At 37.1% G+C, this 24,304-nt stretch overlaps 1 protein-coding gene across 8 annotated transcripts in view; it reads left to right on the top strand.

The window, feature by feature from the left end:
- Positions 1 to 21,994: 21,994 nt before the first annotated feature.
- LOC149256596 (superoxide dismutase [Fe], chloroplastic-like) overlaps positions 21,995 to 24,304 on the top strand; it is a 156,818-nt gene continuing 154,508 nt past the window's right edge. For 4 of the 8 annotated variants that reach the window (XM_089460792.1, XM_089460791.1, XM_089460795.1 and 1 more), the window contains exon 1: positions 21,997 to 22,317. In XM_089460792.1, the coding sequence (XP_089316918.1) occupies positions 22,225 to 22,317 (93 nt within the window). In that variant the 5' untranslated portion in view covers positions 21,997 to 22,224. Of the gene's footprint in view, positions 22,318 to 24,304 lie in introns of all 8 variants that reach the window. The other 4 variants (XM_089460793.1, XM_089460797.1, XM_089460794.1 and 1 more) reach the window with 3 other exon arrangements.

Genomic DNA, 24,304 nt, shown 5'->3' with positions numbered 1-24,304 from the left:
CTATTTGTAGTTGGTTTGTTTTAAGCCCAATTGGGTCATCTGATCCTGTTGCTTTGGATCTGGATTGATGCCCGCATATGTATTTTTATTGTTTTGAAAATAATAAGAGAGAGAGAGAGCGAGTACGCAAGATTAAGAGAATTTGTGTGTATAAAGAAATATTGCAGAGTTGTATTTACCATGTGATTCTTGCGTGACTATATTCTTATTTTCCTGTTAATTGTGTTTTCTTATGGACAAGTGTGATTGGAGGGATGTCACGAGGTGCTTTTTGTATGCTTTTTAATCTTTGCATAATCCTTTTGTTTAAGTCTGCAGTGAAGTATTTCCTAGAATAGAGTGAATGAAAGGGGCGAGACTTAGTTTTTTTATAACGTCATAGGAGTTCATCATTTAGCCAGACTTGAATTATAAAACTAGACTTTCGTCACACATTTTCCATCTCAGAATATATTCCTAGATTTTTCCATGAGTGACTGGGTCTATTATCGTCGAGACAAACTTATTCTCAACAAGAGATAGAAGAAGCTCATCAAGTGCCATAGAAATTTTCCATCTCGGAAGTCGTCACTTGTTGATGAAGGTAAAGGTCGAGATAGAATTTTATCATCGGGACATAAATCAGATGAATGACACTTAACGAGAAAGATTCCCATCCTGGAGGTTTTTCCCTGGAAATAAAAAGGGGTGACTCGATACAAAACCATCAAGGTGATTCAGTACTAAATCATCAAGTGTTGAGATTAGAGTCATGATCATGGTCACATGAGCCTTTGTTCCAAGCACTGGTGCTAAAGCTTAATTAGCCCACACACACACATTATAGTATATAGTCATAGGCCTCACATCAATGGCATCTCTCTCTCTCTCTCTCTCTCTCTCTCTCTCTCTCTCTCTCTATATATATATATATATATATATATATATATATATATGGAATTCCTCCTCCCACTCTCTTTTTTATATATATTATAAAAGTTTTTAACTTGGTGGTTTTAAAAATAATTCCATCAGCCAGGAGGATAAGCCCATAACATATTCAACAAGAAGTTGAATGAATCAAGGAAGAAGTAATCTTCCTATGACAAAGAGTTGTATATTGTGGTTCAAACCTTGAAGAAGTGGAGGCATTATTTGATGTCCAAGCATTTTTTTTTGTACATAGACAATCATGCTTTGCAATACATTATGTAGCAGCCAAAATTAAGCGAAAAGCATGTTAATTGGATAGAGTATTTGCAAAGTTTCAATTTCGTTTTAAAGAATATTAGTGGCCAAGCTAACATAATTGCATATTCTTTGAGCAAGAGAAGTTTAATAATGCAAGAAGCCAAGTCCAGGTTATGGGGTTTGACTTCACAAGGGAGTTGTACGAGGTTGATGTAGACTTCAAGGAAACCTACGAAGCTTGTAAAAAACCTGAAATTTGAGACGTAAATCAGTGGCTTGATTATATGCTACAAGAGGGGCTACTATTTAAGAATAATCAACTTTGCATTCCAAAGTGCTCGATGAGGGAGAACCTGATCAAGGAGAAGCACAGTGGAGGTCTAGGTGGACACTTTGGACATGAAAAGACATATAAGCAGCTGAAGCATTCCTATTTTTGGCAAAATATGAATACTGGTGTACAAAAGTTCATTAAAAATTGCCGAATTTGTCAGCATGCAAAAGGGAAGAGTCAAAACACAATTTTGGATACACCATTATCAATTCTAGATAGACTTTGGGATTCAGTGAGTATGTATTTTGTATTGGAGTTGCAAAAAACAAAAAAGGGTAATGCTTCAATCTTTGTAGTAGTAGATATATTTTCAAAGATGGTTCATTTCATTCCTTGTTTTAAAACTAGTGATGCCACCCATATTGCTAATGGGTTCTTCAAAGAAGTGGTAAGACTATATGGAGTGCCCAAAAGAATTGTCTCAGATAGAGATACTTGATTCTTGGGCCATTTTTGGAGGACTTCGTCGAAAAATCTTGGAATAGAGTTGAGTTTCAGCTCAACCTATCACCCATAAACAAATGAAGAGGCTGAAGTAGTTAATAAGAATTTGGGGAAAATATTAAGAAGCTTGGTTGGAGACCATCCCTAACAGTGGGATTAGGTGTTTTCCCAGGCTGAATTTGTCTACAAAGGTTCTCCATATTGAAGTACTAGCTAGAGTCCATTCGAAATTATGTATGGAATGCATTCGAGAGAACTACACAAACTTAGGACTTTGGGAAGAGCTTAACAAAGAAGTGCAATAAGAGAGGACTGTGCTACAACCATGCAGGAGATCCATGAATGAGTAAAACAATAGTTACAAGACAAAAGTCTCAAATACAAAACCAAAGCATACCTTAAAATAAGAGAACATAGTTTCGAAGTGGGAGATTTAGTTTTAGCACATATAAGAAAATAAAGATTTCCTAAAAGAGAGTATAAGAAATTAAAATTGAAGAAAATTGGTCCTTGCAAGATCCTCAAGAAATTCTCAGCAAATGCATGGGAAATTGAGTTGGCACTAGGGATTGGCATCTCTCCCATTTTCAATGTTGTAGATCTGTACAAGTATTATCCAAGTGAACCAACACAAACATCAGGGAACAACAGAGAACAACAAATTCAGTGGTAAAGACAAATGCCAATAACAAAACCTTTGCAAACAAATAAGATTTTAGACTGAAGAGTGATCAAGAAGACAAGGGGAAAGGAGTTTTATGAGTACTTGGTCAAGTGGGAAGACCATCCAACAACTTATGCTACTTGGATAACTACCACATTACTACACGAAAGTGGAAAATCTATTAAAGACCTCATGGGAAGGAGCCCATGAATTATTTGTTCCTTAGGAGTATGATGCAAGGGCATCCATAAAAACTCAATTAACCAACAATGCCAAAACTTTTTACCATAGAATTTGGTTCCTAAATGTGTGGAATTTGTTAGATGGATTAGGACTAATATTGTTTTTATTTCCATGTAATTCATTAAAAATAGATGTTTGTTTGAACTATTTATAGTTGGTTTGTTTTAAGCCAAATTGGTTCATCAGATCCTATTTCTTTGAATATGGATTGATGCTTGCATATGTATTTTTATTGTTTTCAAATTAATAAAAGAGAGAGAGAGAGAGAGAGTACACGAGAGTAAGAGGATTTGTATGTATAAAGAAACATTGCAGAGCTATATTTACCTTATGATTTTTGCGTGACGATATTCATATTTGCATGTTTGTTATGTTTTCTTATGGTTAGGTGGGATTGGATGGTGTCACAAGGTGCTTTGTGTATGCATGTTATTCTCTACATAATCCCTTTGTTTAAGGTTGCAATGGAGTCTCTCTCAAAATAAAGTGAATAGAAGGGATGAGACTTAGTTTTTTCTATAAAGTCGTGGGAGTCCATCCCAGAATAGATTCCTTGGAGATTTCCATTAGTGACTGAGTTTATTATCGCTAGCATATACTTATTCCCAACAAGATATGGAAGGCAGGTCATCAAGTGTCATGGAAATTTTCCATCCTGAAAGTCATCGCTTGTTGAGGAAGTCAAAGGCCAGAACATAAATTCGAAGAGTGGAACTTAATGAAAAATATTCCCATCCCGAAGGTTTTGTCGATAAATAAAATGGGATGACTCGATACATAACCATCAGGGTGACTCGGTAGTAAATCATTGGGGGTTGGGATTATGGTCATGATCACAGTCACATAAACCTCCGTTGCAAGCTCTAGTGCTAAGGATTTTTTCATAAAATGAAAATGTTGGGGGCTTAAGTTATGGTCATAAGGTGTGTTCATATATATAGCCTCCTCGTAAGTGTTGGTGCTAAAGCTTAACTGGCCCGCACACACACATCGATCCGAATTGGATCCATAAGGAATGATCAAACAAAGCCATGGTTGTACCAGGTTGGGACAGACTTCAAAGAATTTAAAACAGCGAACAAAAACACCTCCAAACCAGTGGCAATGGCAGCCAGCATGGAACGACGAGGACCTCGGTCAAAGCGCGCTGACTGAGGCCCATGGAGACTGCGCGGGAGGAAAAATTAGCCACTGGGAGACCCGGATCAGGAAACAGAGGTAGTCTTTGATGCGCTAATTGTGCATCGCTGGGAAAAAACCCTCAAGATTGGGAAGCCCTGAGCACTCAGTCGCATGGGAGCCAGAAAACCCTGGACAAAAGGCTAAAGGACAAGGCGGGATGCGTGCTCCGGAAACCGGCAGTATTGATCGGGGGCACCCTCAAACGGTAAGCGAAATTGGCGAAAATGGAGCGATCCCATTTAGCGATCGACGCGTGGCAAGCGGAGGAGAGAGAAAATTTCCATTGATCGCGTGTTAACGGTCGAGCTAGTCAACCGCGCGAGATGAGCGAATGGCGTCAGATTTGGAGGCCCAAGATCTAACGGCTAATATCACGTCCGATGGGAAAGCGGAATTGACGGGGGATTAAGCCGCAATTTGTAATGATTTGACGTATGATTTGACTGCCAAGGTGGTAGAAGACTCATTCCACGACGTAACGGAAAAACCGAACCGACAAAGTGAATTGGCGCAACTGCAGGAGGACATATGGCCACTCCCTGTGTGCCTGATGATGATGTCGAACAGGGAACTCCAAGCGAAGCTATAACAGGTGATCCAACGAGAAGTGGAAGAGGAATCTAAGAGCCATGGGTACGAATGGCCTTAAAGCCATGCACAGAGAGAGAGATAATAACCAGAACCCGTAGAGGAGGACGGAACACAGAAAGGAAGAATAGAGAGAAGAAAGACAGTGAAGCAACAACAGAACGGAAGATAGAGGGCCGAGCTGATCGAAGGCAGCATCGAGCACCAGAGAGCTTGAGGGATTCAAGCCATCCCAGAGAGGATCTATCCGGACTGAGCACCACATTGGGCTCTCTCCATTATAGACCAGAAGGTCACAGAGCTGGTAAGGAAAAGAGTCTGTGTACTCTAGTGGCTTGGGGAATCCAAGAACCACCCTGCCAAGCAAATTTCGTTTCAGGAGACTCACATTGAGCTCCTTCACTGTAATTCTCTGCTTCAAGACACAATAAACGAAGGCCACCACTGAAAGCTGGACTAGAGATGTAGCCCTAGAAGGATAGGGTGAACTCCTTATTAAATTTTTGTGTTCTTATATTTGCTTACTGTGTTTCTCTATTGTTTTCCATTTCAAGTGTCTGTGTATTTGCAATTTGATCGATTTGTTGCTTAAATAACATAGACACACACACCAACATATGAGTCTGTAATACCTTCATCTAATAAATCTTTAACTGAGTTTACTCATAGGGTGATTATCAGATCAAGTGGTATCAGAGCTCTAGGCTGTAAGGTTAGACAAGCTTGTGTTGGTTTAGCTGTTGAATGCTCACTGGAGCAAAGCTCAAATTAGGAGAAGGAGGGTTGGTTGAAAGTAATCTTGAAATTGGGAGAGTCTATCCTTAGAAGACAATGCCAGAGGAAGGTTGTATGGGGCTAGACCCTCAATTCATAAAGAGTTTCCTAGCTATAAAGTCTATGGTAGAAGAAATGTATAGGGACTTTAGAAAGCATAAGGATGAAGATTCATCAGGTTCTAAACAAGACAAAGAAGAATATGAGTCTCATTCCCATGACCACTCAAAAGGAAAAGGGAAACAGGAAAGCTTTCTCACACCTCCTAATAGCCCTCTACATAATAAAACATCTTTGATCAATCTAGATGTTAAATTTGACTTGCCTATATATGATGGAGAGCTAAATGCTGAAAAATTGGACAATTGGATTAGACAAATTGATGTATATTGCAGAGTGCAAAACATCGACTCAGACAAGAGCAAAATTCAGCTAGCAAGCCTACGCCTGGGAGGCACTACCTTGGTTTGGTGGGAAGGCAGAACCCAAGCTGACATGAAAGAACATGGTAAGTCTATCTCTGTCTAGAGCAACTTTGTTTCTGCCATCAAGAAGCAGTTCTATCCATTGGCCTACATGCAACAAGCCATGATGAGTTGGCAAACTCTTCGGCAATTGAAAGGGAAAAGTGTGCAAGGGTACACTCAAGAATTTAGAAAGAGAGCATTGATTCTAGGGATCTCATTAGACTCACCAGAGACTCTTCTGAAGTACATTGGTGGTCTACACAACTACATGAGGCATACCATCCTCGTGTTTAATCCCACTAGTATAGATGAGGTATCTGTACAAGCTACTCATCTAGAAGCTAGAGGAAAGAATGGAAATCCAGAAGTTAGGGGACCATCCCAACCCACTATAAGCAAGAGCAAGGAGAAAAGAAAGCAGAAGTGGAAAGCAAGGAAGGCTAACACTGCACAAAAAAGCAAAGATTCATGCGCTCACTATAAAAAGGAGGGGCATGATGATGAGCACTATTGGATTCTGCATCCAGAGCTGAGACCTAAGAAGTCTGAGGGCAAGAAGAAGAAGACTGCTGTAGCTATTTAGAAATATTAGGGGTCAGACTCGGGAGATGAAACAATCATTGCAGCCACAGGTATAAAAGGTAAGAATTCTGAAGCATCTACTAGTAATTCTGCTCAAACTATTATTGATGAAGAACATGAGAGAAAAAGACATGAGCTTTTTCATATTCGAGTTATTTCCAAAAATCAAAAGATTGATACTTTGTTTGATAGTGGCTCACAAGTAAATTTGATTTCCGAAGCAATTGTAAAGAAATTGGGATTAGCAACTACACCTCACAAGAAACCATACGCATTAGGTTGAATGATAAAGCACAGCTACAAGTGACTAGACAGTGCAAACTTGAGTTTTCTTTTGGGTCAGCATTTGTAGATGAGGTTGAGTTAGACATAATTCCTTTGGATTTGGATATATGTAGAATTGTTTTAGGAAGTCCTTACTTGTATGATACAAAAGCTATTTTATATAGAGCTGAGAACAAGTAACTACTTGTTAAAGATGGAATCGAATAATTTGTGAGAGCTCACAAGCTCAAGAATAATTATACTCTCATAAATTCTGGGCAGATGAAAAGAATGATAAATTCATGCAAACAATTCTTACTAATGGTTGTAAAGGAAAAGAAACTTGATAAAACCAATGTATTTGAGGGTTGTAATGCTCAGCAGCAAGTTGATATAGAAAACGTTGTTTCAAAGTATGATGTCCTGTTTCAAGAACCTAAAGGTCTGCCACCCAAAAAGGGAATAGTACATGATATTATTTTGCAACAAGATGTTCCATTTCCTAACATTGGAATGTACAGGTTGTCTACTTTAGAGAATGTTGAAATCAAGAAGCAAGTGCAGGATTTGCTCGAGAAGGGGTTCATCAGGCCTAGCACATCACCATGTGGGTCACTAATCGTTTTGGTGAGAAATAAAGATGGCTCGTGGAGAATGTGCATTGACTACCAAGCATTGAATAAGATAACAATAAAAAATCGTTATCCCCTTCCTCGCATAGATGATATTTTAGATCAATTGAAGGAAGTGTTTATTTCACCAAGCTAGATTTGCACAGTGGATACCATCAGGTCAGAGTTGCAGAGCAATATGCATGGAAGACTGCTTTCAAAACAAAGCAAGGATTGTATGAGTGGTTGGTTATGTCTTTTGGCTTGACCAATGCCCCTGCTAGTTTCATGAGATTAATGAATGATGCACTCAGGCTTTTTCTTGATGATTTTGTTATTGTGTATTTGGATGACATTCTAATTTTTAGTAAAACGTGGGAAGAACACTTAAAGCATGTTAAGTAGACATTAGATGTTTTGAAAAGAGAAAAACTTTATGTTAAACTCTCAAAATGTGAATTTGGTAAAACATCTCTAAATTATTTGGGTCATACAGTAGGGAGTGGTGAATTGAAAATAGATCCCTCTAAAGTGGCAGTCATTGTAAATTGGCCTAAACCCAAGTCTGCTACAGAAGTGAGAAGCTTCTTAGGAGTAGCACAATATTGGAGGAAGTTCATTTCTAACTTTTCCTTAATTGTAGCTCCCTTACATGCTTTGACAGGATTGAACAAGGTGTTTCAGTGGGGATGCAAACATCAGAAAGCCTTTGACACCTTGAAAGAAAAGATTAGTACGACACCTGTACTAACACTGCCTGATCTACAAAGACCGTTTGAGATCCAAACAGATGTCGGTGACTATGCCATGAGAGCAGTGTTGACACAGCATGGTAAACCCATATGTTATCATTCTGAGACTTTTAATCCTGCAGTAGTTAACTGTCCTACATATGATAAAGAATTGTATGCATTAGTTCACAGTGTGAAAAAGTGGAAACATTACTTAATGGGCAAAGAGACAGTAATACATACTGATCATCAACCACTTCAATATCTACACTCCCAGACTAAATTGCAGCAATCAAGACACTACATATGGATGGGTTTTCTACAACAGTTTCATTTAGTCATCAGATATAAAAAGGGAATACATAACAAAGTTGCAGACATGTTATCTAGACCCATTGTAAATGCATCCACTATACTTAAGCATAATTCTGTACTACATGAAAGCTACATTGAACAATATGCTCAAGATATAGACTTTAAAGATGTATATGCAACTTTGTGTCAAGGCAAAAAGGTAGAAGAATTGGACTATCATGTGAAGGACCGACTCTTATACCGTTGTGGGAAACTTTACATTCCACAAACTGAGAGAGTAAAGATAATTAGAGAGGCACACACTTCTCTGATATCAGGTCACATTGTGGTAAGTAAAACAATTGCGCAGCTGCAAAGATTTTGCTATTGGCCGAAAATGAATGAGACAGTTTCTAGATATGTAAGAGGGTGTACTATGTGTGCTAAAACAAGCCCAGCAATAGAAAACTAGGCTTTTACACTCCATTACCAGTTCCTTCTCACCCTTGGGAAAGTATTTCCATGGATTTTGTTGGAGGACTGCCTAAATCTAGGAAAGGTCATGATTATCTGTATGTGGTTGTGGATAGGTTCAGCAAAATGTGTATTTTGATACCTTGTAGTAAACAGATTATAGCTGAACAAACTACAAAATTATTCTTTGAACATGTATGGGTTCATTTTGGATTACCCACTTCTATTGTATCTGATTGAGACACCCGATTTGTGGGGAATTTTTGGTCAATTCTGTGGGAGATGATGGACACCCAACTGAAGAAAAGCACAACTTTTCATCCACAAACTGATGGCCATACAGAAGTAGTTAACAGGATAGTGATCCAGTTACTCAGGGGATATTGCAGTAAACATCCTAAGCTTTGGGATGAACATTTGTGTTATGTGCAACATGTTTACAACAAAGCAAAACACTCTTCTACACAGAGATATCCTTTTGAGACCTGTTTTGGTTTCATACCAAGGTCTCCTTTGGATTTTGTCTTTGGTAAAGATACCACAGTTGATGGACACAGTGATCTGGACAAGGCAACTAGGTTCATTGAACAGATCCAGGAGATCCACCAGGCAGTACAGGAACAACTGGAAAAGAGCTAAGCCAAATACAAGGCAAGGCATGACAAGCATCGGATGGAGCATAGTTTTCAAGTTGGAGACCAAGTCTGGATGTATATCAGCAAGGACATGATGCAAGGTGAAGGTAAAAAGCTAAAGCCTATCAGGTATGGACCCTTCAAATACTTGAGAAGATTGGTGAAAATTATTTTCGCCTTGATCTACCAGCTTACATGCACATCTACTCAGTCGTAAATGCATATTGCTTGAGATTGTTTGAACCTTCTCTAATTGAGGATCCTGAAGAGAAAGTCAATTGCCTTCTATTGATGACCTGCTACCTGAATATATTAATGAATTGCAGGAAGACATAGTCTTGGACAGGAAGGTGAGGACGATGCACATAGGAGATGTTGAGTACATTAGAATTGGACTTAAAGGTTCGAAGCCGAGCAGTGCAAAGTGAATTGAGATTGGGCAAGTGAGATAGTAGTACCTCACTTAGTCAATGCTTGAAAGAAAACCAACTTTTGGTGGTCCAAAATATTTTCAGTGGGAAGGCCATGATCCGAATTGGATCCATAAGGAATGATCAAATAGAGCCATGGTTGTACCAGGTCTAGATAGACTTCAAATAATTTAAAACATCGATCAAAAACACCTCCAAACTAGTGGCAATGGCAGCCAGCGTGGAACGACGAGGACCTCGATCAAAGCGCGCTGACCAAGGCCCATGGAGACGGCGCTGGAGGCAAAATTAGCCCCTGGGAGACCTAGATCGGGAAACATAGGTAGTTTTTGATGCGGTAATCGCTGGGCGAAAACTGTCAAAATGGGGAAGCCCCGAGCACTCGGTCGCATGGGAGCCGGAAAACTGTGGACAAAAGGCTAAAGGACAAGGTGGGACGCGTGCTCCGAAAACCGACGGTATTGATCGGGGTCACCCTCAAATGGTAAGCGAAATTGGCGAAAATGGAGCGATCCCACTCAGCGGTCGACGCGTGGCGAGTAGAGGAGAGAGAAAACCACCACTGATCACGCATTAACAGTTGAGCTAGTCAACCGCGTGGGACAAGTGAATGGCGTCGGATCTGGAGGCCCTAGATCTAATGGCTGAGATCACGCCCGATGGGAAAGGGGAATTGACGGGGGATTAAGCCGCAGTTTGTAAAGATTTGACGTTCGATTTGACTGCTAAGGTGGCAGAAGACTCATTCCACGACATAACGGAAAAACTGAATTGACAAAGCGAATTGGCGCAACTGCAGGAGGACATATGGCCACTCCCTGTGAGCCTAATGATGACGCCAAACAAGGAACTCCAAGCGAAGCTGTAGCAGGCGATCTGACGGGAAGTGGAAGAGGAATCAAATAGCCATGGGTACGAATGGCCTTAAATCCATGCATAGAGAGAGAGACAACGACTAGAACCCAAAGAGGAGGATGGAACACAGAAAGGAAGAACAGAGAGAAAAAATATAGTGAAGCAACAACAGAATGAAAGACAGAGGGCCAAGTTTATTGAAGGCAGCATCGAGCACCAAAGAGCTTGAGGGATTCAAGCCATCCCAGAGAGGATCTGTCTGGACTGAGCACCACATTGGGCTCTCTCCATTATATACCAGAAGGTCACGGAGCTAGTAAGGAAAAGAGTCTGTGTACTCTAGTGGCTTGGGGAATCCAAGAACCACCCTGCCAAGCAAATTCCATTTCAGGAGACTCACATTGAGCTCCTTCACTGTAATTCTCTACTTCAAGACACAATAAAAGAAGGCCACCACTGAAAGTTGGACCGGAGATGTAGCCTTAGAAGGATAGGGTGAACTCCTTATTAAATTTTTGTGTTCTTATATTTGCTTACTGTGTTTCTCTACTGTTTTCCATTTCAAGTGTCTGCGTATTTTCAATATGATCGATCTGTTGCTTAAATAACATAGACACACACACCAACATATGAGTCTGTAATACCTTCATTTAATAAATCTTTAACTGAGGTCACTCATAGGGTGATTATCAGATCACACATTATAGTATATAGTCATAAGCCTCGCATCAGTGGTTGTTATCTATATATATATATCTATATATATATATATATATATATATATATGGCATTTCTACTCCCACTCCATTTTTGATATATATTATAAAAGTTTTGAACTTGGTGGTTTTAAAAATAATTCTTCCCTTCCTTGACTTATATTATCAAAGCTTGAATCCAATGGTTTTTTATATAAGTCTTGAACCTATAATAGTGGTTTATTTATATATGTATTAGACTTGAATCTTGTGGTTTTTATATAAATCCCCTTGGCCTACACCACCTTCTTTTATTCATGTTCATTTCACCAATGGCTTAATTTGGCTAGCCATCCAAATTCCCTACTTCTCCTATTAGTGAATATTCTTACACTAGGTAATGGGTCAACTAGTTCAATAAGTTCTTCTCTAGAACAAGCTTGGAATATACCAAAAATTGAAACAATAAGGTCTTTGTGTCAATTTGATCTCCACCACTGCAAAACTCATGGTAGGCATGTGCAAAAATGAAAGGCTCATAAGTACCTATTCCAACATATACTTGTGATATCGTCTTCTTTCTAGCTTGTGATAATGCCAACCCTTTTAGCATTTGAAGTATTTTTTATAACCCCTAACAAGAAATAACAAGCAACCAAGAAAGCAATGTTATGGGTGGCACATATTTAGAGAATGAAAAGGTTAGTACATAGTTTAAAGATTTTCTTATGCCTACCGAACTTGATACAAAACTATGGAATGATGTGGCATAAACAACATGAAATCAAATTAGACATGAAAATAAAAAGATGAACATATCATGAATATGTAATAAGGGATAGGTTAAAAGTGTAAGAACCGAGCCTATAGAAATATCACTAAGGAATACATGTTAAGAAATTAGGCCCTTTTTATGTTTTCATGACTCCTTCATAATAGGCATGGCTACTAATCATAAATCATATGAATCTTAGCGTAGAAGCTCATTTTGCCTCCACTTAGCGGTGTACTAAGGGTTTAGTCTAATACATTATGAATTTTCTTGTTCATTCATGGTAAATGAGCAAGAGAACTAGTTCACATTATTGGTTGAAGTATAAACTTAAAGACGAGGTTGGGACTTATGGATCTCAAACATGAGTGGGCATTGACTCCCAATCTAGATGGAAACCTTCTTCTGATAAAGCATTTGGGGATCTTAGGTTGTATGTTAGGATTCCAATTAGATCATTGACTTAAAATTTAACATCTAGAAGAGTAGGGGATACACCTATGAACCAAGATCAACAATTTAGATTAAATCCAATGAATATTAACCCCTAGGGATTAGAATCATCCAAAGATGTGAAGATTCACTCAAAGGGTGCAATTATACTGAGAGGAGGGGGTGGATCCAACAATCCAATTTTTAAACATTAAATCACCATAAAACATCAGTCTTATATGTAGAATAAGAGACACAAGATATACATGGAAACCCTTTCAAGAGAAGACCACAAAACTTCTTTAAAGGATTATTCTTTCTAGGCACGAAACTATTGTTACAATAATTTGTAGGCACCAACCTATAGGAGACACCAATCTTATGATTTTTCAAATTTGTAGGCACTAACCTACATGAGACACCAATCTCCTTTGATTTTCTAGGACCAACCTGTAGGATACACCAACCCCCTTCTTTTCTTTATAGGAACCAACCTATGGGAGACACCAATCTCATTTAAATTTTATTCTGAAGATTTTTCTACAATGGTCCATTCTGCTTTGCTAACTTCTACTACAATCTTTGTCTCAGTGCTTTTACTTTTATAGTGATATCTTGAACCAGACACTTCACCCAAACAATCACAACTATTTTGTACTAGTGCAATACCTTTAGACTATTAGAGTAGGCATTTCTTACAGTCACGCGCCACAAGATTCACGTATGGCCATGCACTTACCAACACTATACCTCAATTCTCCAATATTTGGTGCTTACACCACTTTAATTTTATAACATCCACCCTTGTTATACAACCGAGCACTTATCGGGTCCTTAGAACACCGTGCTATCAGGGATCTTCACCAAAAAATTCCTTAAACACCAAATTTCATGTTATATTGGGTGATGGGGTTCAAGCCTGAAATTTTTGGTTTTATATTGAGCTATTGAGAAAATACTTGATATCCTTTAACATTAAAAATCCCCGAAACAAAATCTTTCAGGTATGAAAAATGCAATACTTTTTTTTTAACTACTGGAAATTTTGCTATCAAATGATAAGTTGGGGCACCAGGATATCAAGATTTTAGTGAATTCAATAAAAAAATTAGCTCTAGTACTCACAATAGCGAGTATGTTGAGGGATCTAATCCCTAGTTGCTATAGCTAAATACCTTTATGACTAGGCATTGACACTAGGTGTTTATTGGGGCTCAAGATATCGTCAAAACAAAACTCTCTACTTTAGCAAACTGCCAATATGGTGATATGCTAAGGGAATTAATCCCTTAGGTGCTACACCTTAGCAGTACATGATTGCAAGCTATGAGCACATATTGCTTATATCATAGTTATCAAGGCTCAATATAGAATTATATGGTGGAACTTTGTTACTGGAGGTATGGACACAAATATAATAGACATTTGTTGATAATTATCTTTCTATCAAAATTTCTCACTAACTAATGGAGGCAGATAAAAGTAAAGGTTTTGTGAGCCAAGTCATGTTATAACAAAATTTTATGTTTTCTCAAAAGTTTGACTTACTGTGTATTAACGCCTTGAACTCTTTGCTCAACCCTCTGCTACTCGATCTAGCTCATTTGCTTGTTGATCTGGCTCTATCATGATAGATTTGTCGCCTTTGCTTCACTTATGCACTTTGCACTTCCATACATCTTCCTCACACTTCATTTTGCTCCTTTTCTCCTCAAATTACCTATTCAAGCTTGTTGTTGATTGCTTACCTTCCACATATTTTTTTTAATAGTGCCCATCATTACTCTTATTCATAAAGATTAGGCACTCATCTTGAGGGGTCAAAATGAGTGATGGACCTTTAGGCCAACCCTAACTTTGGGTCTGATATTATTCTCAATCAGGATTACTTCTTGTCCATGATTCCTCACATCCCCTTAGCTTTGGGACTCCTCCTAACTTTAACATATATCAAAGGGTCTCATGTACCCACCTTGGGTCCCCCCTAGCTTTGAAATCAATGACAACACATTATTCAACAAATGAGTTGCAATATTTTGTTGCAAAAAACAACACATTATTCAACAAATGAGTTGCAAGATTTTGTTGCAAAAATAAGTATGAAAAATCATTAATTAGTGTTTAATGTTTTGCATTTAGCTTGCTTCCTTGACAACTACACATGTTGATTTTGCTAATATTTAATTAAAAGTGATCAAATAACAAATGATAAATCCATACTTAAGGTTAAAAAACCTCCTACAAGTCATTGAAAAATGTTAGATCACATAAGGAAGACCCCTTACCATTACCAAAAACACCAATGTGAAGTGTGAAGTGGAAAAACACTTAAATTAGGTGACATTGGTTCAAAATTGTATAGTTATCCATAAATTTGATGGTCTTTCCAACAAAGGTATTCTTGGGTAAAACATTAATATTCCTTCATAGATATTTATAATCCCCCCCCCCACCTAAAAAAGGGAGATATGCTAATTGTATTTATTGATTATGTTTATGTGCTTAAATGTTGCTTTTAAGCAATTTGTTTGCATTTCAAGTATGGTTTTAGGCTTTTGGAGAGAAATTTTACTTTGGGTTGCTTCTTCGACATGTATGCAAGATTTACGAGACCATCACAGATTCAAGAACCTTCTCCTCTTACTCATTTAACTCAACTTTCAACCTTTAGGATCTTTCTAATTCATTAGGATGGCAGGGACTTAATGAAGAAATGGGGCTCCTCGAGTCTAAAACTTATGCCAAAATTTCAATCCAATTGTCCTTATCAACTTGAAGGTAGTTTATAATTTTCCAAAGAAAATAAAAGAAAAGAAAAAAAAATTGGGATTGGCTTTATGAAACCATGGCCTTCAGACATGCATTCTTGAAATGATTAATTGCTTGACATAATCAACTTTTGAAAGTTGTATTCACATTATATAGATCATGTAGACAATAAGAATTATTCCACTTCAAAGCAATTGAATTTTAGATAACCTAATTCAAATAAATTTCAACAAGAATGTGGACATGCATAGCAATGTCCCTTAGACCTAGGTGTTAAAGTTCAAATATTTCCTATATCATTGTAGATTAGTTCCTACGTTAACAAAACCTAAATAAAGACATGGAGATTCAACATGTGTACCCGTACATGGTTGTTAGATTAAAATTTGGAAATTAGATTTTAAGGAAAAAAACAACATGCCCCATAATCCATAAACCATGATCCCTCCTCTATGGCCATTTTACCCAAAAAAATAATAATAATAATAATTGGAATTGAAATTTGTGATTTAGGTGGATATAATCCACTTAAAAAGAACATATGTTGATGATCGAAGCCCATTAAATATTAGATCAAACACACAATGATAATCACTGGAAATAATTGTATTGATATTTGGCATAAATAATTTGAGGACTAGATTGTCAACCAACCTCTACATGATAAAGACTTATTTGGAAGAAGCTCAAGGTGGTAAGGGATTTTTTGAATAGTTTTCATATAACTTCGTTGAAAAACTAAGTGTGGAAACAAAAGGGCATATTTTGATTGAAAAATCCACTTAGAAAAAGCATATGTTGGTGATCAAAGCGTTTTAATTATTGGATAAACACATAATGATAACATCTAGAAATAATTGTATTGTTATGTAGCATTTATCATTAGAGGACTAGATTGTCATCTAACCCCTACATAATGAAGGCTTTTTTGGGAAGAAGCTCAAAATTTAGGGCGAGAATGAATGAATATATATATATATATATATATATAATTTTTTTTAAAGCTTCGCAAAAAAATAAAATGGTATATTTTGATTATTATTATTATTATTTTTTAATAAAGACATAATATCTATAATCATTATGAAGTTTTAATTAACATCATATTTATTTAGTTAATGATCATTAATAACCATTATAAAGTTTCAATAATCCATTATTTTAAATTTTAACATGTAAACTAAGGTATGTCTATTTGGAATGGTGATTAGAGAATTTTAGTTTAATTATCAATAATCATTAGGTGGATGGTAGGGATTTAACCTCCATAGATTATTCTAGAATTTTCTTAGTAGTAATCACATATCAAATGTTGAGATTGAGATTTATCTCAAATATATTCATGCTTTCTCTACCTTTTCAATTAAATTGATTAATTGAAAAGAAATATCATATGAAAATGATTTGCGATTTTTTATGCATGTGGTATTACTAAAACATAATATTGTAATAAAACCTATTTAAAAGTTAAGAATCTCCATAGTAAAATGGGACAATCTCCATCAATAAAAAACTTGTTACGTTTTTTTAAATGTATACACTTTTAATTCATATACCAATTATTTTTATAATTAATAATAATAATAACTTAAAATAAAATTATAATTAATGTTTATGATTTGTTTTTTTGTTTAATTTGAAAATGTAATATTGAAAGAGAGCTTATCTACAGTGGTATTTGTAATTTGTCGATGTTTCGAATCCCAAAGACGATCCATCATACAAACATTGTCGTGATGATCCATTTCGAATCCCAAAAAAATCCATTATCACGACAAACATTGTCCTGATAATCCATTTCAAATTTCAAAGAGGATGCATCATCATGACAAGCATTGTCCATCATCTTGATGATGGATCCTTTTTCAGAACGTTGACAAATTACAAATACTACTATAGATAATCCAAACTCTCCTTTAACAAAAAAACTACATAAATCTGAAATCTACCCATATAATATTTATTATAAAATACATATTTTGATACCTATTTCTAACCATTTAATTTATAAAATAACAGTACTATTGATATAAAATAAACCTGTTAGTTGTTATGGTACTATATATAAAACAAGGGAGCCACTGTCGTAGCGGCAGTCCCTGCCGGGGCTAGCTGTACATGAATGCCAATCATCTCCAGTGTATTAAAAAACAAAAAATAAGTGTGGTTTGTAATATTAAGTTAAGTCTCACAATTTCATTGAAAGTAGAACAACTATATTCTAACCAACAGCCTTGAAGCAGCCATAAATGTCTTTAGAAAATGGAAGATTATATAAGAGCTTGTCAAGCACGAGCAACTACTAATGTGTTAGTCAACTACTAATGCGTTTGTCATTAGGCTTTGAATGAAAAATGGAATTATTGACAAAAGTTCAGGTCGGTATTCGCAACCAATATGCATGGTAAAGTACTAACTAATTTTCAAGACTTGCAACTCTCGCTTTAATAGATAATTAGTCAAAGTTTACTTGCAAGATTAAAAGGCATATAAGCCACCACTCCTCATCTCCATCCTTGTGAGTTAGACTCCATCCTTGTGAGTTAGAGGAATACTCGATAAAAGATACTTTGCTAGGCTTCAACCCTTAACTCTTCAACTTGATCAACGCTCTTGCTTTATCAGGTTGACTTAAATTAGATCGATGGACTACCTGGTTGGGTACATGCACTAAGTGTTGTTGGAAAGAAAATATAGAACACCTCCTCAATTGCAGTTTTGAATCTTGCCAAAACTCAGGTTAAGGGAGGATGAGGCTAATCCTCTCAAGTCGAATCCACAAAGGTAATCGAGAATCCATTTATTTTTTGTTTTCCTTTTCTTTTCCAGTTCTCAACTCAAAATTAAAGAAACGTGTCTTAAGTGGGCTTCACATATACACTAATACATGAATTCCATTCGGTTGTAATTTTATTTGGTTATAAGTAAATAGAAAAAGAGAAGTTCTATTAAGCAGATCTGTTGAATCGTCTTCCTACCGAAATGGCCATCTAGCCTTTCAACCAGCAATCACTCTACTGGTTACCATTTGTGGGATCTCAAGTGTCCGCTACCCATTTGCACCCGCTTTGAAGGGAGGAAATAGACCTAGTTTGTTACAGGGAGGTGTTCAAACCCCTGCCATTAAATTAGCTCGATTCTTACATCCAACTGCCTTTCTAATTATTTTTTGTTTGTAAGGAAAGTTAGTTTTGTAAATTTGCACGCTTTCAATTCATTCTTTTTGTTTATCTTTTCTATGCTATGTCTACAGTAAGTTGTTTGGCTTCTACAAAATTCCCTCGAAGTGCAGTCATAGAAATTAAGATACCTATCCACCGAAGGCTCTTTTGGATCCTCCAGTGTAGCTACAACGCTTGATCAATGTAACCCCTTTGATTGCTCTACACTGAACTAGTTCGAATATTTAACTCGTACAAAAGCAAGGGACAATTCGTCAAATTAAGAGTAAGTATATTACCAAAAATCATTGTTAATATAAAGCATTTAATAAACTAATGATAATAATGATTTTTAAAATATTTAATTAAGTAAAGATCCATTCACATGCTAATGACAAGGTTAAAGTAAAATTTAATTTATCATTTTAAAAACATAATTCTTAAAAACAATGTAACTTCTGCTTACACATGTTTTTCAATGCACTGGCATTGATAAAATCCATCTGTCTTGACGCTGCAATCATTTCCATGCATCTTCTACTACGGTATTTCCTACGCATGTTCGCCCTGTGTGTCACCTCAACTTTAACACCTCTCAGTGCCTTTTTAATCTGGTTTTCATTAAGCCCCACAAATTTGGATTAGTTAGGAGCACATTCACCACATTTTCTAAAACCTTTTTAGTAAGAACTAAATCTTTGAATACTTCCAATTGCACGTTGCCAGTCCAAATTGTAGCACAAGGCTAAGTGAAGCCCTCTGTAGAAATAAGATACCTTTATACGATCAGCATCAGACAATGGCCTTGATACTATATCCCTATTCAAAAGTTGTGCCACAAAATCAATTACGGGCAACGGTTCAATGAAAGCGGTTGAGGACATATCTGCAGCATAAATTAGCAGGGGCACACTGTCAATAGGTCTTACAAGCAGGTAGCTAATTAAAGAGACAGAAGAGAGAAACGTACACTAATATCCAAATAAAAAATATACATACCAATGTTGAGCGACAAACCCATTTGAGTGGGTTTGATACTATGGTAAAATCCACGGCAGCTCTCTAAGCCCTCCCCAAGCTGTTTCCTCGTTCCTAAATGAGGGGAATAGAAGGATATCCCAACCAGCCAATACCTGAAATACAAAATTAGATCAAAAACTATTACGCTGACTCTCTCTTTTTCCATAACAAACGATGCTATTTAATCTCAACATACCTATGTGTCGGCAATTCGCGCAGAACAATATCGAGAACCTGTAGATCTTCCTGGGGTGCATCTGCCTGCCTCCCTGATAAAAATTGACCTAAATGGTGTAGATCAGCCCGAGCTTCAGACTCAATAACAACCTTGAAGTTCCGTTCTCTTCTGTGAAAATTTTCAATTAAATATGCTTAGTTACTGCGCTATGTGAATATGGAGATTACTATTGTTGAATAATCTTAAAGCAACAATAATCTTCTACCATTAGCGAGCATGATAATTCATCATATATTTTGACAGTATAATATGTCTACGACAATATCAGTTTTGAGAATACCTTTGGCCACCCATACCATCATCCTCGTCAACAAGATTACACATTTGATGAGCTTGAATATCATTGTTCAGTGAGCTGCATTTTATAACTGAGAGAGAATACCTGATACCTATGTCTCATTTAGCATCAGGTCGCTTTGTCTCATTTAGAGGCAGGTCTCCTAGCCTGGGTTATGCCTCCTTCAAATATTCATGGTTTGAACCCCACACGCCATGTCATCACAGCGCCCTCAAATAATTATGCTGATAATTCAGTTCGAATTTCACAGTTTTTTGAAATAATCGCTGAATCAATCAACCAAAGTTAATTTGAAGGTGTACCCAATGGAGATGGGGAAACCCCCGGCGAAAGTGCTCTGCGTGAATGGTGGGAATGGAGATTAAAGCTATGCATAATATTCTCCATCTTTACAGGTAATTCCATTAACCCTAGTATCCCATAGTTAAATCTTACCTCAAAATCCTATAATTTAAGGTTATTAACTTTTGATTCCAATGGCGTGCAGCTAAAGATGGTTCTGGCCTGTAAATGCTTTCTAGAGCATGCAATCTCCCACAACGTTAGACCTGCCATAACCGCCTGTGAGGTAGCATGCACATTCCTTATAGTGGACTTCCGATGTGCAACGGTCTAATACTCTTCTCGCGGTGGAAACCATGGCCAACTCTATCAACATTCCATTTCTATCATTCTTCCATTAGCCTGCAGGCTCTCACAAGTCAGTGAAGGAGATCGTACTACGTATATTCATTTAATTTCCTGCCATGAAATCCAGTTATGAAGATGTTATATTAATCTCTTTGAATTCCAGGTTCCTGCTAACCTTGAGGACAAAAATTCTCTAGCCTGGAATGCACTTCACAGTTCAAGAGACAATACAATGCAATACAATGCACTTCACGCTCTGAAAATCTATCTTCAAGCTTTGAAAAGCTTTCTTGCAGAGCGACAATACACTTCACAGTTCAAGAGACAATACAATGCAATACAATGCACTTCACGCTCTGAAAATCTATCTTCAAGCTTTGAAAAGCTTTCTTGCAGAGCGACAATACAATTCAAACCTGCCCAACCATGGCAGGTGTAGGTGTTAGGTGTTGAGGCAGCAGAGAAGTGATGCAGGTGTTGAGCGCAAACGAGGCAGCAATTGAAACCACGGCAGGTGTTGAGCCCAAACTAGGCAGGTGTTGGACGGCAGATGATGCCTCCATAATTTTGTACATAAACAAAAAGTTCATGCATCCTTATCTTTGTATAAAAAAGATGACATTAAATGTTTCAGGGTAATGCTAACTTGAAAGTTAGCATTAGTTCAAATCCATAAATGTTTTAAAGTCTTCAGTGCACGTTATCCTAACTTTTAATTACAATCACAGAAATCATACATTATTTCAGGCAATAAGAGGTGCAAACTGAAACTTTGGCTAAAATTTTGGTTGATCGAATAATTTTAATAAAACTTTGGCGTACTTTGGATAAGATAAGATTGCATCAAATTTTTTGCATCGGGAAACGTGAAGGCTGCAATAAGACCTCAATTGTTTGCCGAACCAAAAACTTTGGGTAAAATTTTGTTGAATAAAATTGGGAACATCAAACTTAGGTTAAAATGTCAAAAAACCGAAAAAAAAAACCAGTGAAAGTATCAAGTAATGGTAGGTCAACGATCGATCGATCGCTATTAGTGCCAGGCAGGGACTAATAAAGCTAAAAAACTTGTTATGATCCTTTTGTAGTACAAATTTAAGGGGACTTCTTGTTATGATCCTTATGTAGTACAAATTTAAGGGGACTTACGATCTTCCTGTAGTACAAAGTTATTTAGTACATGTACTTTGATTATCTCGAAGTTTCTAAACAAATTGCGGTAGCCAACTATTGAATTCATTGTTTCTCATGGCCAACAAAATGGTTTACTTGCAACAAGACCTATGCTATCTATTGTATTCATGATTTTGTCACTAAGTTGACGTCTTTTGTATTTATCTCCATCAATTGCTTTCCCCCGCCGTGTCACAGGGCACTCTAGTTTCTATATAAAAAAACATTCAAAAGGAGAAAATTCATCAACATTCCGAAAGAGAGGCTTCAATCGTGGTCTCTCGGGTATAGAGATGGCGCTGCTGCACCGTCCAATTTCACTTCCGCTACTTCCATTGGCTGCACCTGCAAGTTTCATTTCTCATCCAAAACATATACATTTACGAGTACGCAATCTCTACATATTCTCCTTACAAATTCCTCTGCAAATCCACGTTGGCTCCTTTCTTCACCTCTGCATCGGATCGAAAATGAATTAGCTTATTTTTATCAGTATTGTTTTGAAGTTCGACTTTTCGTTTTGTTTTTTGCCAGTTAAGAAAACAATTATAGTCATTATATATGAAGCATTAGATACTAAAGGGGTTAGCTCAACCTGATGCTATCCATGTCATTGGGGTTGAGTTACTTCTGTATCAGCATTTGATTGGTTTGAATTAGATAGATAGATTTACAGGAATCTCATTTATCTCATTTTCTACTGTGTAAAAAAAAAAAAATAGAATGTAGGTTTTCACAGATTCATATTGTTATTGTTAAAAGTTTTAAGATTTTTCTTGTTTAACTTTTAGAGTGGACACTCAACCATCATAAGGGACTAGAAAGCTTGATGATGAGTGAAACTTCCACCCATTTCTTCCGAAAGCTTCGAACAAAAATAAACATGGCAAACATTCATACAAATCTCCCCTATGGACTTGTAACATTGCTCAAGTGTAAACTATGGTTCCATTTATTTCGATATCTGCAATCATAAATGAGCTGTCATTAGGTGGAATTCTACAGGGTGAATAGGAATGCATTTTCAAGTTTTCATGATAGTTTAAATGCAGATTTTATTTCATAACTCCATTATTGCATATTATGGAATTCATATTTTCAATCCTGCATTTTTTTTTCTATTGGAATGCTCCCTATCAACACCAGCAAGCATCTATTCAATGCGAGGTAACACAATGTGGTGTTGATTACAAAAAACACGTAACTAAACTGGTATTAGTTAAGTGTGATACACAGAGCCTTAATAGTCATTTCATGAGTTAAAATGTGTCAACATGGCTTTCACTAGTGGGTGAAAGTTAAATGTTAACGCCCTATCAAGGTTTGAAACCCTAAAGCGACATGTTCTTCTCTCATGGCCACCGTGCCCTTGCAAGAGGGTTGAATTTTTGGATGGGAAGAAGTGCATGTCCTAGGTGACAGTGACAAAATAGATATCCTACTTGTGGGAAGGAGTACCTTCGTAGATTGTGGGTGCTTGAACAGCTCTTGAGGCACGCCTGTGGTTGAAGCATGGTGGTGAGGAAGGTCTGCATTTGATTCCTTAGATGTTTCCACTAAGTGGAAGGACGGGGGGCTCTTGGTTTCATTGATGTTGCTTCATAGGGAAGTATTTTGGCCACTAAGTGGGCCGGGCAGTGGATAAAGGGTTTAACACTTTGGCAGGTTTTGTTTCAACACCGAATAATGCTAGCACAACATCTTGTTAGAGTTCAAGGGACTTTTGATTTGTGAGAAGTTATTTTAACTTCCCACATCTTTTAGGTTTTGGTCTCTCTCATCTTTAGGAGCATTTGGTTTGCTTGGAGAGTTGTAGTAGGGTAGGTGTGATAGTATTTGGAAGTTAGCTGATTTGGTTGGGATTTAGCTTGCTAATTGATATGGAGTTGGAGGAAGTAGGGGTCTGTGATCCGTAAATGAGGGATTTATGGCCTACTCACTTCACCAACATTGTGTCTTTGCGGAAAAACTTCCAATCTCTCAGTCTCTCTATTCTTTTAATGGCTGTAAGGCTTGCAACCAATGGCCCATTGTTGTCTAGTGTAACCTGCACACAACAACTAGCTAACAAACATAATAATAATCCAGATGTTGAGTGCAAACTTCTCTTCCTCCTTCTCTTGAGGTATGGAAGGATGGTTCTACTTGTTGGGCTTGCAATATCAAGGCAAATGCTCCATGCGGATGTTTGTCATTAGGACCTCTTAACTTCAAACAAGGTAATGGGAAAATGGATGTGTTTTGGTTCTCAATTGTGTGAGTGCAACATACAACCTAGCCACATCAAGACACAAGGTCAATTGAAGTGGTACCAAATTAGACAAGAGATAGTATTGGTAATGGCTTGCACCTCAACCTTAACTTACTGCAACT

Source organism: Pinus tabuliformis, chromosome 7 (assembly GCF_031772625.1).
Source record: "Pinus tabuliformis cultivar Carrire ecotype Pingquan chromosome 7, CPIR1, whole genome shotgun sequence".
NCBI classification, from domain to species: Eukaryota; Viridiplantae; Streptophyta; class Pinopsida; order Pinales; family Pinaceae; genus Pinus; species Pinus tabuliformis.
This window is presented reverse-complemented; position numbering and strand designations above follow the sequence as displayed.